The sequence below is a fragment of the Pholcus phalangioides genome, unplaced genomic scaffold, assembly GCF_987345545.1.
Source record: "Pholcus phalangioides strain wild (caught in Gottingen) unplaced genomic scaffold, Ppha-v1.0 ptg000042l_1, whole genome shotgun sequence".
In the NCBI taxonomy this organism is placed as follows: Eukaryota; Metazoa; Arthropoda; class Arachnida; order Araneae; family Pholcidae; genus Pholcus; species Pholcus phalangioides.
Window position 1 is genome coordinate 28,253,708 of NW_028301628.1, and position 17,103 is coordinate 28,270,810.

The window sequence follows — 17,103 nt, forward strand, 5'->3', positions numbered from 1 at the left end:
CTCGTTCATTGAAAAAAACTTAGTCATAAGCGGGAGGGTGGAGTTGGACATTCGTCGCCCGCCCATCACTGTGATACTTTCGGTAATTCATACCCTTCCTCGTTCGGGGAGAATGTAACAGCTCGTGAGGCAGTAGTATTTCAAGGCCCTCCTCCCAACTTAGCTGAAAGTACCAACTAACCCGAGTAGAGTGCAGTGGTAAGATGCTCGTCTCTACCATTATGAAGGTTCGATACGCGGGGTCGATCTTGCAGAAAGAACATATATAAAAAGTTATTTTACCTACCGAGCCTGATGTGGCCATCGATAGATCATAGATGGCACCTTCATTTCCAACCCACCTCGATCGGTAGTAAATTGCTGTATGGCGATATGAAAGTCGTATGTATGTGGTAAAGTTTATCCCACCAATTTACATACTTCCTCTCGAAAAACCTACCCCCCCCCCATCACATTATTACGAGGCCCTTTGTGCGATTATAACCTGCGGGCTGTGTCCATGCGTAGGGAAGAGAGCAGGCTGTTCTTGATTTTTCTATTTTTTTCCTATAATATTCATAGCAAATGTGAATGACGCTGTAGATAGCGGTACTCCTTGGCTACAAATCAGTGATGAAAATATCGCTTAAAACTGTGTATGCTCAATTAGTTGAAAATTTTTCCAACTGCCAACTTGCATCACATCTGGGTAAGTTTGCTTGGCACAACCGCGGGGAATAAGGTGGCATAGCATAATGATTAATATAGGTCTGAGAAATAAACGTAAGTTAGTAACTACAAAACTTTATTTCAATGCAAAATTCAAAAAAAAAAACTGTGGTGTGCATATATTAATTATTTATACTCAATATTTTGAAGTAGAAAATTAATGTAAAAAGAAATTTCACAAAAACCAAAAAATAAGGAAGTCATCTATCAAAGCTTCGTGTCCACCAAGAAAGTAAGTCGATCGCTCATTGAACTGGTGGTTATAATTCTTTTTGCACAATTTTGCTGCAATAATACCAAATTGATAAGTTGACACGACTTGTGCTCTGTGTTAACATGCCCCTCAGCTGGAATGTCAACTTGTCCAAATGTCTCAACATATTCATGGGCTTCACGGAATAAAAAAACTTTGTGGAAAAAAAACACTTTCCTGGTAGGAAATCAGGAAACTTGCTGTTCTTCCTCTCTGGGAACTCCCATCACACCGAAACTACAATGGATGGTGCAACACCCTCAAGTGAACTCAGTGCTGACTGCGGTAGAAAAGGGAAGCTATATGTCAACTTACCCCTTGTACCAACTGTAGCCCCATTCTCTCTACACTATGAATTCCCACAGAAATCAAATTAATAAGTAGAAAGGCTCTCGCTCTTGAATACGGAAAGGGCCCTTGAATGGTTAACGAGCCCGCTGATTAAAATGGAAAAAAACATGAGAAGAAAAAATACAACAAAGGAAGCCATTGGCAAAAAAGGTTAAAAACTTCACCTTTACACACTGCACTTTTAACTGGAAATAACATTCAGACCATAATTCTAGACGTGTGTGGAAATTTAATGACAATTTTTTTTTATTTTTGAAAAAAATATCAAACATGCATTTTCACAATAACAATATAATAAAACAATGATTTTCACAACAGTAACAATATATTTACATTACAACAAACTAAATCTTGCAAATTTCTGATGGTCAGTTTTCAATCGATCGTCATGTATACAATTAGTAATGCAATTTCCAATAAATACCGGGTTTATAAGTCCATTTAGAAACATCGCAGCTAGAAGCATTAAGCCGAGCAGAATTTTTATTCAAGAACTAAAGAAACACTAATATTTCCATAATTTTACGTTACTGATTAAACATAGGACATTGTTCTGGAATAAAAAAATTAATCACTATTTAACTGAATGAAAAATAAATACAGCAGAACCTCATTAAAACGGACGCCACTTATAACGGACAATTAAAAAAGTTACAGAAATAACCATAATTATTACCACAATTTACATTGAGCACTCCTATTTGAGCTTGAGGCGACCACCAATAGATGGCAGGCACCGTCATTTCCAACCCAACTCGTTAATGACAGTACATTGCATTATAGCGATATGGCCGGAATTGGTGTTTGGTGAAGTAGCCAGAAAAATTAAGATAAATGCAGTTTATACGCACATATCATTTTCAATTCAATATTGAAGATTGTTTTTTATTTGATTCATAATAAAGACTTTTTATAAAACTAATTATTGTACTTTCATTGACGTACACCACGTTGCATTATACCACTGAGAAGAATTGCTATAAACTGGACTTTCATTAAACCTGTCAACCTTCTCAGCCCATGTTAGTCAGTTATAATGAGGTCCTACTGTATTTACAAAAGTGTTCATGAAAATTTGTGAGAATTTGTCAAAGTTAGAATGCCAGGGAGAAAAAAAAGTATTGAATATAGACTATGGCTTCATTACTGGGCATCATTTTTCAGCCAACTTGTTGGGCATTTTCCTTGTTGCAGCTCCTGTATTTGTATCGTACTTGTATTTGATTACTATAATTTGAAACAAATTTTAAAAACTTCAATGAACTAATAGATCTCTAAAACTAACCAAAAAAACATTGATGATTAAATTAATGATTAAAAAGCTTCATCTATGTACAGGGAGATCATATTTTAAATACTTTCACTGAAAAATTATCAAATTTGAAACTTATAGTTATTGTAATAGTGTTTTTAGTCATTTAATACATGCATTCCTATAACAGATATGTAAACCAAAGAGTACCGTGTAATTTTCTGCTAAAATAATTTGATATCTATAACACATTTATTACAAAAAAAATTTGAATATAGTATACACATTATACATACATGAGCAATTGTTACACAATTTGAAAGCATTTTGATGCAACAATACTGTAAACTCCATATGTACAAATAATTTCAAGTAGATCTCAAAATAAGTTCATTAGTTTGGTATAGAATTGAATTCATCAATATTCATGGGTATTTTGCAATTAAATATAATGACAATTAAATTACGAGACCAAAAAAATTGTACACTAAAAACTTTAAGAGCATGATTAAAATTTAGGAGTTGATCACACATTAATTTGACAATATTCACGTAAGTATCAAAATTGTGGCATTTGTTATGTTTAAACAACCTTTTTTTCTATGCTTATGAACAAAATAAAAAAAATTAATGAAATTTTCATATAAAATTGTGAATTAAAAATCGTCATAGTTCAAATTAAATACCACCATGGAAACTATTTTGAAATCAAGTTTTGGCAGGTTTTACAGTTCAAGGTGCTTTCATTTTTATTCAGAAAGCATTGCATGTAACAGACAAAAGATCTAGTCGAGCAGGAGAATACATTTTTGCTTAATATACTGAGAGCATCGGAAAAGCTCAGTGAGTAGTCTGGTATCTCAATGACAAAATGGGCCGGGTACATGCATATTTCTATCCTGAGACACAATGAAAAGTCCCTTCTGGAATGGAGTATGATTGATCATTAGGATAAACCTGCTGAAGTATCTGAATGTTGTCAGTGTGAGAAATATGGTTGGTTACGATGCAAACCAGCAACAAGTTTTGTTATTACATAAGAAAAATGGTGGACTTACATGGAATGTTTGTGCAAGATTGTGAGCACGTCTAGATCAGCCATTGACAAGCAGAACCTCAGACATGATCAAGCGAGTGGACAGATACTGGCACGATATGAATGACTGACTCCATTTAAAAATTTCAAGGCTGCTGACTCGTTACACTTGCACAAACATCTCATGTGTCTCTACGCTACTTCCTTGATTAATGGCAGAAATTTATGTCCATTGCTCCATTGCACTGACTCTCACACAAATTTTAAATAATCTCAGAAGTTTCTCCCTGACGGCCAGATGTACTTAGCTGATAAGATTTTCGTGGACATCATCAAATGAAAATTGGCTTTTCAGGCTTGAAGCCCCCCCCCCCCCCCCCCCCACTGGTTTGAGTTTTTCTTCAATCCAGCGCTAGTAGTTGCCATCGTCAGAAGCAAATGGTTGTATTGTTAAATCAGATAATTTTGACATATGTACTTCACACTCGATGATGCATCTCAACATACCTTTCAATAGTCATGTGCATACACACAGACACACACATGGCCCTCTGTTGCCATCAAAATATCAGACCATTCACCAAACTTTTTAAGCACACACCTCACACATGGTAACAAACATTAACAAAAACTGATATCTGTGATCTTGTAGATGCAATATCCCACAATTACAATTCTTCTAATTAAGCAAAATAAAAATGGAATGAACAACATAAATAAAACCTCATTGATGCCCTGGAACTCATTTTAATAATGATAAGCTGCTTCACAAATGGTTTTAAAACTCAGAATAGAAATTCCATGGCAGAGTAGGTTAGGGCCGTAACTAGAGGGGGAGCTGGGAGGCAAATGCCCCAGGCAGAAAAATTCAAAGGTCGTTGGTTTTAGGTGAGAACAAAGAAGATCATTACAAAATTATCGAACTTTAAAGCTATGGGGCAGCAAAATAATGTTTGCCCCGGGCGGGAAAAATCCTAGTTACAGCCCTGGATTATATGCATTATATTGACAACAGTCTATCTTTTTTTTTTAGTTTAGACATTTTCTCAAATTTCTAGAAAAATACTGTGAAATTGTTCTGAAATTTCGATTATGTGAACTCTATGCTTGTGCTCACAATTCTTAGTAAAAATTTAGTCAGTGTACATTTAGAGGACCGACAAAAAATTTTGATCAATAATCAACTCTGCATGATAAACTGCAAATAATTTCTAACTTTCACAAAAAATGGTACTAACTTTGCTCCACATTCATGTGCATTTTCGTGAGAATAGCACATATATTTTTGAAGATATAAATGTTTTCTGTAAAAATTCCAATTTTCATCGCAGGTTTTTTGCTTACAACAGATCGGTTGAAAACATGCAAAGTTTTCAACCGATTTTTATGAAATTCACAGAAAATCTGGCACTAAATGAGATACCATGTGTGAAAATTAAGAGTTTTATAATTTCTTATTATTCAATGAGATCTGAGTATTTTTAGTAAAGGATTTCAATCTTGTATGAGCATAAAATATGTACTTTGTTTTTTCGTAATTATGTTGCCAGATTAATATAATGCAACTTGTTTAAAAATTCCAGTTGAATGTCATGAAAATTCAAAAAGATATAAGGAACAGTAATTTAAGTTACTGTCTGAGAGTACCTGGTTGGTAAGGGATTTTTCACAAATTAGTGTATTTCCAATTATTTTATGTTCCTCAATTATTTCAAAAATATGCCCCACAGCTTTATGCAAATGAGTGAAGATGCATATTTGATGCTATATAAGAAAAATGCTTGAAAATAACACACACATATATATGATGTAAAAATTCAGAAACAGAACAAAATAATCAAATGACAGAAAATAATCAAAATAGCAATTTGTGGAAAATCTCTTATCCTTCAGGTATCCGTCAGGTACAAAAATCCTAGTTACGGCCCTGAGTTGCACTATAACCAATTTGGTTTAGAAAAATTTATTTTGAAAAAAACAAAATAAATATTTATTGCACATACGTGATTAAAAATCATTCACAAAAAATATTCATATCTCATTGAATAAAAATGATCAAATTCTTAATTTTTAGGCATGGTATCTCATTAATAGCAGGCAAATTTTCTGTGAATTTCATAAAAATTAGTTGTAAACTATGCATGTTGTAAGCAAAACACATGCAATGAAAACTGGAATTAATTAAATTGTAAAACTGAAATAAACTAGAGATCACTTCATTCAAATTCTTTAACAGGAACAACAATATTCTTTCGCAGATACAGCCAGGCAAATCCAGATACTATCACTGTAGGCATGGTTAATCCTATTGCAAATACTGGCATTGGAAATTCACCCTAAATCAACAAGGAAATAACTGAATATGAATTTTTATAATGGGAGTAAGTATTTGTAAATATTCCATGCAAAGCATGTGAAATATTTAAAAAGTGTTGTAGCAGTATAAAGAGATAAATCTCATTAACACTAGAAGGACAAATGCCCATCAAAATGACCAGAGGTTGATTTTCACTATATACTCCAGATTTTCATAAATTTTATTGTTTTAATGTACATATGGTGTAAATAAGCCATAAAATATGGATTATATGATTTTTTTCAAATAAAATTACATAACTTTATTTTATTTCAAATTCAAAACAATTCTCATAGCATAACTAATCAAAAATATTGATATTCTGAACATTAACATCTATTATTATTTTTAGTCAGTAATTAAGGCAAAAAATCCAAGGCTTTTTTGATACAAAAACTAAATTTGTTGCTTTTTTTTTATCGGGGGGAACCTTAGCGCACTATTCCAATGCCCCAATGTATTGCAAATGCTAATATATCTGAGTTTAGCTCCCTATATTTTTCTGCAGTGCTTTTTATGAACAAAATCTAGAAATACAACAGCTATCTTTCTTACACCATATCTAGAGATTAGGTTCAAATCTATATTTACTAGATCTTCCAATATTTCTTGTAATAAAGAACTTTGCCCCATTTCAATAACATGCATAAGGTTGCTTTTACTTCTTTATCATTGAAGTTAAATAAAAAAAAATGAAATTCAAATTTTATGATTTAAATCAATGATTTTTTTTTTAATCAAGCCGAATTGGCAAACCCTGCTTTATATCAGAAGGATTTTAACCTGAATGGAAAAATAGGCTTTGTATCTTTTAAAAACAGTCTTTTGACACTATTCATATTTTTAATAGTCACTCCTTCCTTTCTTACCTTCCTTCATGCATAGAATAAGGTTGAATAGATTAAAGATAACTCACCTCTTGTAAGCACTTATAACCAAAGTGCCCAGGCAAACAAATACACTGAGCAGACCCTGGACCTTCATGAATGCACTGGCCATTTAAAGTACAGGAAACTGGAAATATTTCAAAATATAAATATAGGTATTTTATCACATGTTCAACATAATTTTTTTATGTGCAGAAAAAAAGGGCAGGACTCTGAAAATATAACCTATTGTTCACAACTAAATCTCAACATTATAGTTATGTGCTTAGTGGGGTTTTTTTATAGCAGCTATACAATAACACAAGTACAGTAGAGCTTTGATGATCCAATCCTCAATTAACAGAGTTTTGAGTTCTCTGAAGAATTTTTCATAAACTCATTTTGAAAATTAGGTGCAGCAAAAGAACATGCTACATGCCTAGATTTCTCTGCAAATTCGTTCACAGAATGGTGCTGCGTGTGAGAGAGCATCATGGATTGTAGAGGTTAGAGCAGTGTTTTCGAAAATGGATCATATTTGCCCTTTGGGGAAGCAATCAAAGAGATCTTGAGAAGAAATCAAGAGATCGAAGGATGTGAAAGCTACATTAACATATAGGATCTTATGGGTTTGGGGCAGAACAGAAATTTATTTTTTCCAAAAAAAAGTCAATCAAAAAAATGAGTTGAGAACACTCTTGACTAGACAAACATCTTAAACTCGCAAGCATCACTATGCTCCCCGAAGCATTTAAAGGCACTGATAATGAGAGAAGACATCGAAAGATTGTTTTTTGAAATATTGTATGCAATCTTCAAAACATTGTAAACTGTAAATATGTTACAGTATTTCATGTAACACTACACTATGTTCATTTGATCATTTCATTGAACAGCAATAATTTTTTTTTTTTTTTTTTTTTTTTTTTTTGTAAATGTTCTGGCCATTCATAATTTTGTTCATTTCATTTGATGACAAAATTCTGTAAAGTTCAAATTATCCAAGTTAGCTCCAGTCCACATTAGCTTTGATAATTTGGGTCCTACTGTATTTTTACAATAAAGGGTTTTGCCAAAATATAATGGTCTATGTTACTTTTTTTTTTTTAATCAGTTTTTTGACTGAATATTGCTCCATATAGCTTCCTTGAGTTAGTTCCTGCAAAAACTCCTCATATTCCATTGCTATGTAATTTTCAACAGCTACAATAAACAGGTTCTATAATTGGAGCAGTGGTTTATGTTGTCATTGCGTCTCAGTTGCCTTCCCAGATGAAGAAAAAAAAGGTCTATGTTACTCTCAGGCAGGAAAAAAAAAAATCTTTTTCACCAATTACTTTAATCGTGTCTCCTGTAAAGTTTGAAAAACAACATAGACCATTATTCATCCAAAGCCTTTAAATGTAGATTTATTGTAATTTCACTGCATGTAATCTGAAGGTGCAAATTTTGCTATTTCAGAAAAAAAAAATGCAATCTATAATTCTGTATTAAAATTTCATTCATCAAATCATGAGATGCAAAAGGGAGGCTATTGGGTGCCAATTTTGTTTCAGAAAAAATGTTGATTATTATTAATTAATAATGATTAATAATTATTAATTAATAATAATCAAGATACCTTTAATAGTATTTCAACCACTCAGGAGTAAAAAAAAAGTGCGGATAATTTATGGTGGTATATGATTTCAAGTAAGAAAAATTAATGTGGTTTCATTTATGACATATAATTTCCAGGAAATCACACTACTGAACTGAAATTAAATTACCCATCATTGAATACAATTATATATAAAATTTAAGACACACCATTCAAATAATCACAAGGACTCATTTCTATATAACACTCATTGTAGTCAGTTGCGTTTTTCTCTCCGTCCCAGGCATCTGTACCACCGGGACATTCCACATCAGGAGGCAAATACCTGAAAATTCAGATTGCACACAGCTCAGAACATGCTAATTTTTATACTAATGCTAATAATTACACAGTACTTATAACAATGGTACCTAACAGTTGCTCAGCAGTGTACTTCAGGCATTATATGAATTATGCAGTGGGTCTTGTTTGACTAATGTGCAGTCATGTGGACATGATATTGAACTCTCTTTGTGAGGATCTAGGCGCAATCCCTTTTGATTGCACAATGGGAGTCAGCTGAAAATGGTTTTCTGCGGTTTTATGGCTTTGAATGGCAAAAGTGAGCTGGTCTTCCATTTGAAAAAGCCTCTCTGTCGAAAGCAGACAGATCTTCAACAAGATGCTTACAAGTACAAACATAAAGGCCACAACAGGTAAACCATCCAATGAAGTTGCTAAAAAAAAAATGCCCATAAAAAATATGGACGTCAAATATAACCACTACTAAACCGTACATGCATCTTGTCAACGTTCTTCTGCGGAATTTCTATCGAATTCATGTTGGAATGTGCATGCACGTGTAGTGAACCTAAAGTGAAGTTTGTTACTGTGTACTGTTTGTTAGGTGTAGTGCTGCCATCTGACATCAAATTTTTCAACTATGAATGAAATGCAATGATTGAATAAATGTACCGTTGAAGGCCTGTTGGTCTGTGGCAAGATTTTCTAAAGAGGAGATAGTCTCACATTTGCACCTCAAAGTTGGGATGACTAATATAACCAAAATACAGAAACCCAATATAAAAGCATATATCACGAAATAAATAATTAATACTACATAATGCACTGCCCATAAAAAAAGATAATCACTGTCTCTTATCTAAGTATGGATAGCTTCTCGATTAACCCCATGTCTATCATACTTCTTTTTGAACATAACAATTGGGTTAGAATTCTTGACCCCTGGAAATAACCTATTCCATTTCACTAAAAACCTTTACAAAAGTAACACTCCCTGCGACACTACAATCTGGAGTTATTCCTTACTGCTGCTTCACTTTAAACATTATAAGTTCATAAATTTTAAAGGATTATTTACGATGCATATACAGTTAAGTAGCTGTAGTAATGGTTCGAGGTGAATGTCCTAAAATTATAAAAAAATGTGCATCACAACCAAAAACCACAAAAAAAAATTGCAAAATATGTGGGAAGAGAAAATGGTGTCATCAATTTATGCGGCGAATTGCATGCAATGCCCCCCCCCCCACAACTTTAGTTACCCAATCTCACCCCAATTGAGCATTTGTGGGACGAGGTTAAAAGATCTGAAACTACACCTTCTAATCTGAGGGAATTAAGAGCTGTTATTTCATTAGCATGGGCTTATATTCCTCCTCAACATGTTAAGCAACTTGTAGAGTCCATGCCTAGAAGAATATCTGCTGTCATCAAAGCCGGAGGAGGTCCACGCGATATTAGTGGTGAGTACCAGGGTGTTCCTAATTCTTTGGCCACTGGGTCTAGTGTTTCTTTTATTATATAATGAATAAAAATTTTATCCACTATATCTGGAGATTCATTATAAACTGGGTTTGACCGAAGCATGATTAGTAGCAATTTATAAATATAAATAATTTTCTACATTGTCAGCACTTTAAAAAACAAACGCTTGACAGATAGAAATTGAAAACTGATGAAATTGAAAAATTCAGTGAACTGCTTTACAGCATGTGAGTAACTGGTAAATAACATACAGTCAATCACAATATAACGAACTCTGATCGAATGATTTTGTCGCTTTAATGGATCTTTTCTCAAATCCTGATGAAAATAAATGTCAAACCCCTATTTAATTAATGAATAAAAACCCTCAATACAACAATTTTTTTCAAATTACCTTTTTTTATTTGCTCTGTCTTGACAAGCAAAGAACCGCGAGTCATCTGAAGAGAACACTTTTTTCGGTTAGCTAAACAAAATGGCAATTCCAACAGAATTTGATGAAAATTCTGGCTTCCGATTAAAAACTTTCCATTTCAAATTGGGATCTCACACCTCTAGCCATATCTGCACAGCCACAGTACAGTTGTTTACTTTTTTTAGTGCCACTCGCCTCCAGTTTCTTCTCCTCTCCTTGTTCTCGCTCATCCCTCCATTCCCGCTTAAATATAGATGCTGAAAATTCGAAAATTACCGTTCATATCACATCCCAAAAAACACTTCTATCAAGCAATATCCTGATTTTATATATACTTTTCAATTATCTCCAAAAGTTAGTTGTAGCAGCAATCTCAAAGTAAGTAGCTTTTAAATTTTGCAGTTTCCAATGTGCTTATGCTCCTGATCAATTTGACCCTGATTTAAGGAATAAGTGTCTGTTTCTTCCGATTCATTAAATAAGGGTTTGACTGTATTTATGATGGGGGAAAACCGTAAATTCTGCCAATTATCTGATAAAAATTAAGAATATATTTGAACAAAAGAAACATTCATCTTACAAATAAGTCAAACTCGTAAATCCTTTGAAATCTGTCTTCGAGACGTTATGCAGATCATTATTCAGCAAATCTCTGTAAAGATTTATAAGACATGTTAGTAATAAAGCAAACAGAAACTTTTGCAAAGATAAAACTGATTTTAAAGAAAGAGAAAAAATATTTCAAGATAGTAGAATTTGATAACGAAGGACTCGAAACTCCCCAATGCACATTATAAGATGAGATGTACTGGGGAGGCTAGTACATTTAGACAAAAACTTACATTATTTTGATACCAGGACACCAAACATTTGAAACATTGAACTTCGGTAGACCACAGTCATTTAGATCCAAGCTGGAAGGATACAAATTGTTTCATAAAAATTTAATACAAAAACCATACACTAAAACATGTATTTTTAAAAACACGGCCAACATCATAGAAATAGGAAATAGCCTTAATCACAATTTCATTATTCTCAGACTTTTCTCTACTCCAACCCATTAGCGATGGTATTAAATACTTATGATATAATTCCTCGGCTGCAACATTCTTCTACGTAGATCTTAATACATATTATTGATGGGCAAGACCCGGATGCTGAACCCCTAAAACATCTTGAAGAAAAAATTTTAAAAATGCACTAAAACTAAAAAAAAAAGTCATCAAAATAATAAAACAAAGTTCTCTTGGAAAAACCGTTACGTTTGCAAGTCAAAAAAAAAAGGTTTGACAGCATCTAATCATATAGCCTATCGTATAACCCCCTGCCACTGTAGTGGTCGAGTGATCATAATGACGGACTCGCATCGCAAGGTCCGGGTTTGAACCCCACCGTCGTCGTAGTGGTAGTCGACTGAAGTTGGTTTTCTGTGTTTCCCAACATCGAGGCGCTAATGCGAGCCAACCGAAGTTAAAAGTCTTTAAAAACCTTCCCCTTAAAAGGTCTCGCCAAAGAGAGCAACAAGCCTACAACGATAAAACATTCAATCATTACACTTTACTCATGGTTGGAAAAGTTGATGGCAGATGGTAGCACTGCACATAACAAGCATTACACATAAACAAACTTTACATTAGGTTCACAACATAGACATGCCCATTAAAACATGTACCAATTCGTTAAAAGTTCCGCAAAGGAATATGGACCAGTTGCATGTCTGGTTTAGTAGCAGTAGTATAACCCCTCTCTTAACAGTCATCCCTCTTTTATGGCTAAATTATTTTGCCCCATCTGTGTCTACAAAAGAGAGGTTTTACTGTAACTTCTTTCTCATCATTTAGATTTTCATTAAAAATAACAATTTTTCTAATAAACGAGTTATAATTCATGAATTGGTTAGAAACACTGGCTCCCACAAGGATGGGGCCGACACGGGAGGGTTTGCAGTAAAATCAAAAAATAATCTCCTCCCCCATGAGAAAATCTTATGTATGGCTATGGTAGGGTTACCAGATTCAAAAACTGAGAAAAGAGGATGTCTGTGCGCAACCTCGATAATGCAACTTTTCCAATTTTCCCAACAGATGGCACCACTATGCTGGCAAAAAAAAAAAAAACAGGGGCCACCACAATAGTGTTTTCCAACTAAAACAGAACCACTAATAAAAAGCAAAAACAGGGAAAAAAAAGAACAAACACTGATCCGTCTCTCTTTTTTTTGAGTTGTTTCCACCATCCAGTCAGTTTTATTGCTTTGTAGCTTTTGCCTAGAGCATGGCGAGGTTTTCTTGAACCAAGAATCTCATCTTTTGTATATACAGTATGCCCTTAGGGTGAGCCTGACTATCGTTAGAATAGCATCTGCCCTACTTGGAGGTAAACTGGGTTCTTGTATTATGGGCATTTCATCAGAATATTTCAACAGTATTTAGTTAAAGCATGAAACGTATGGGGGAAAAAAACATGCAAAAACTCTCGTATCAATGAACAAGTATATGTTCCATTATGAAAAAAAATTTCCCTGGGAAAAAAATTTAAATTACGGAATAGGTCTATTAATTTTAGAAACCTGAAAAAGAAGACAAAGGGGTAAGTTTTCCACAATGTAGGAGGACACTTGAAATGATATCAAAAGGAAGACGTCAGGCATAGGCACTGGAACCTAGGGGCTGAGGCCATTTGAGCCCCTCCCTCCCCCAATAAATTTTGTAAGGGGGCTGAGCCCTTCTAACAATTTCTGGAAAAAAAGATGCAATGCACTTTCCTCCTCCTGCATGCACGATTGAGTCCTGTATATATACGGTACGGCAAGCAACTTTCAGTCCCTCCAAAGTTTTCTTTATGTCGTCACCTCTGACATCTGGCAACCCTAGCTTATGGTTAGAAAGCCAAAAAGCATCTTTTATTTTATTTTCCAAGAAATTCAAGCATATTTTTTCACAAGTGAAATAATGAATAAGCAAACACAAGGAGTCCGCCACCAGACTTATCCTGTTGCCGAGACCTCTCTTCCAGCCCAGCTCTTGTGCCAGAGTCTGGAATAAAGTGTGTACCTAACAGTCTTGAGTGTGTATATTTTGTGTTTTATCTGATTTTTCAGCGCTGCCATCTATATCTAGAATTCTGAGTAAACTGTAGTGATTGAATATTTGTAATGTTGTAGCTCAATACAATCAGCATTCATATAATTTTTCTATCCTTTCCATCGTCAAAAAATATAAAAAGTGAAAAAACATCCTGAAAATGCCAAAAAAAAAAAACACCCCAAAACTGAAAAAATGCCTTATTAGTGAAAGAAAAGAAACAGAAAAATGCAAAAGATGCAAAATAATGCAAATGTCATCAACATCCAGGCCCTGTTGATGGGACTCAAAAGAAATACAAACATAAGCAATAAGATCAATAATTCAGCACTCGATCAGGTTTGAAACGCATGATACATACCCAATCACATAATCTTTTGTTCCATTTTCAATACAGCATCTACCGTTCATGATCCCATCACGACTAAAACAAAAATCGGTTACAAATTTCGACTGCTTTTCGTAATCGTGATGACATTCCACGGGGCAGTTTTCCTGAATATGAAATTGAAAAATATGAGATAATAGACAGTCGCAAAGAATATCAACTTTCATGACTAGCATCATTATATACAGTGAAACTTTCATATATAACGATAATCTTGTACACTAAGACTTTCATATAACACAGTGACTTTTAATGTCAACCCTATCACCAGTGCCGTAAGTAGTCATTCCTGTGTGTGTCCTATGCAAGAATACATTTAGGCCCCTTCTGGCCTATTTTTGCTCCCCCCCCCCTTTCCAAGAGGGCCTTGCGTGGAAGCCTTGTTGCACTTACTAGTTACGGCACTGCCTATCACTATAGTGTCAGTTTTAGGTCCCTTTTCAGCACAATTAGCAAATTTGCTACATAGGGCCTAAAAAAATTACTTCACCCACACAGGGTCCATAATATTTTTAAAGTAACACTGCTCATATAATGTATAAATTACGAAAATTATCTTCATACATGATTTTAGTGAAGATTGCAAATTGAAATTCAATGAATATGGAGAAAAAATACAAGATTTCCCTTTACAATACGGGTTTTCGTTCACAACCTACTTGCTGAAAGTTGGTGGTCAGTCAATTTTTTTTCCAGACATTTTACTGGTCCCTGACTGGGGTTTAGAAAGGTTGAGAAACGCTGATCTACATGAATGATAAGCTATCAAAGTCACCACACCTATGTCATCAATCAAGACTGAATTATGTGCGTGCACTCTAATATAATACTTATGTCAATACATAATATGCTACACATGAATAAACTTTCTTATTTTCATGTTTGCAAGAATTACATAATGCTACAACTATGCCATTATTTCCCCAGATCCATGGGTAAACGGTAGTGTTTCCAGGCGCAGATCCAGTGGATGATGTGTCGAGAGGGGCAAATGGATTGTCCCATCATGGGACCAACAAATTTTCCCCATATTATTCATGACTCTCGGGAGGGGCGATCGTTCTAATTGCCTCCCTCCGAATATGTGCCTGTGTGAAGACAGATATCTTCAGCAGTGATTGGAGTTGAAGATATTTTCAGCTTTGAATTGATCGGAAACAGGCATCTTCAGCCGCGAATAGAGCGGAGACAGACATCTTCCGAAGTGAACTGAGCACAGAGCCAATCATCTTCAGCTGCAAATGAAGGTGAAGCAGATAGCTTCAGCTTCAAATGAAGGAGAGGTATATATCTTCAGCTTAAAATGAAGAGAAGGCAGACAAATTCAGCTTCAAATGGAGTGAAGGCAGACATCCTCAGCAGCGAATGAAGTCGAGGCAGATATCTTCCCGTTCAAATGGAGGGCAGGCAGACATCTTTAGCTACCAATGACGTGGAGACAGGCGTTTCCATCTGCAAATAGAGCAAAAGCACAGGGAGCTCCAGGGCGATGAGTCGGAAAATCAACATATTGTGTCGGTGCCTTGGATCAACCCGTATTGATGTTTGGGAAAGACGTCGTTGTCAGGGCAAACAAATTTCTCTTATACCATTAAGCCGCTGTGGTGATCGAGTGGTTATAGTGACGGACTCGCGATGTGAGGATCCGGGTTCGAACCCCACAGTGGTGGTCGGCTGAAGTTGGTTTTCTGTGGTTCCCAACTTCAAGGCGCAAATGCGAGCCGATCTCCCCATTAAAAAGTCTCGCCACAGAGAGCAACAGTTCTACAACGATAAATCGTTCAATCATACCACTTCACTCATAGTTAGAAAAAACTGGTGGCAGATGGCAGCACTACACATAACAAGCATTACAGAGAAACAAAAAACTTCACGTCAGGTTTCACTACACGTACACGCACATTCCCGCATGTACAGATTCGTTGGGGGTTCCACGGCGGGGGAGGGGGGGTGCATGTGAGGTGTAGCAGTAGTAGGTAGGGCCTCCAAAAAATGGCTCGGGGATCCATGGTGTTCTTAAGTCAGCCACCTCGTTGGGCAATTTGCCTGTTGTGGCGTTGTATTTGTATAAGCTCATGGGAGGGACCCCATCGGCCCCCCAATCTAGATCCGCACTTGAGTGTTTTAGACCTGGTGCTCAGCACGAGCTTCATGTGAAGGTAATTAAAATTTTTAAACCAATTCGAGCACCCCCAGCTCTGAAGCCAATGCCAGGATCTGAGATATTCATCTCTTGAAACTTTTTCCATGACTTACTCACAATATTTTCAATAACAAATCATATATCAGTATTGTTAGAAATGCTCCATGACTGAAAAAAAAAAAATTTTTTTTTCTTATGAGGAAATGAAAAAATAACAATGTAAACACTTTACAAGTAACACATCACAGTAAATTCTTTACTCACTTCGCGGTTGGTCGCAGCGATGCCGCTGGAAACAAAGTTCACGATCAAACAAACTATAAAGAAACTCAACATATTACTGATAACAATTAAAGCTTAAAAAAAATTAATTAATAGGTTCCACTTGTGAGGAAAAATAAATAAATAAAACAAATAAAGGAAAAACATCTGATAAAATATAGAGATTGCATAAACATTGAAAACATCAAATTATTTCGACAAATCATCATCAATGGACTTTTCACCATTTGTTATCTAATATATGTGTAAGGGGATGGTCATAGTAGCCAAAAGCCCTGTATAATTATTATTGTAAATTTATGTGAACATGAAGTGACCATGCGCATTTCTGGAAACTGTATTTTTACCTGTTGGCAGTTCCATAATTTTTCATGTGTTAGGCCGGGATTACACTATAAAAGTTTTATAAAAGTTCGTTTAAAACTTGAAAAATGCAACCAATAGGCGGATCAGTTAAGTTCGCTCGAATGTAACAGATGTGTTTATTGGTTACATTTTTCAAGTTTTAAAAAATAATTTTTATCAAAGTTTAATAGTGTAATACCAGCCTTAGCAAATTTTTTCATATTTGGCATGATTTTTGGTGAATATTAGTAATGT

General features: G+C 34.9%; 1 protein-coding gene across 1 annotated transcript; it reads right to left on the minus strand.

Annotated features, from left to right (window-relative positions):
* Nucleotides 1–1,530: 1,530 nt before the first annotated feature.
* On the minus strand, nt 1,531–16,697 carry LOC149064735 (all-trans retinoic acid-induced differentiation factor-like). Its single transcript, XM_089254689.1, has 7 exons — nt 16,486–16,697; nt 14,052–14,185; nt 11,447–11,518; nt 11,185–11,256; nt 8,632–8,747; nt 6,873–6,970; nt 1,531–5,936 (listed from the first exon to the last, which is right to left on the minus strand). Exons 1-7 carry the CDS (start codon nt 16,555–16,557, stop codon nt 5,817–5,819), a joined length of 684 nt encoding a protein of 227 aa, XP_089110815.1. The 5' UTR covers nt 16,558–16,697; the 3' UTR covers nt 1,531–5,816.
* Between the last annotated feature and the right edge of the window lie 406 nt (nt 16,698–17,103).

Coding starts and splice junctions, on each gene's coding strand:
- LOC149064735 (XM_089254689.1), bottom strand. CDS start 16,557: ATGTTGAGTTTCTTTATAGTTTGTTTGATCGTGAACTTTGTTTCCAGC. Junction 11,519..14,051: donor ACAAAAGATTATGTGATTGG/GTATGTATCATG, acceptor GTATCCTTCCAG/CTTGGATCTAAATGACTGTG. Junction 6,971..8,631: donor TCCTTGTGATTATTTGAATG/GTGTGTCTTAAA, acceptor AAATATTTCCAG/TTTCCTGTACTTTAAATGGC.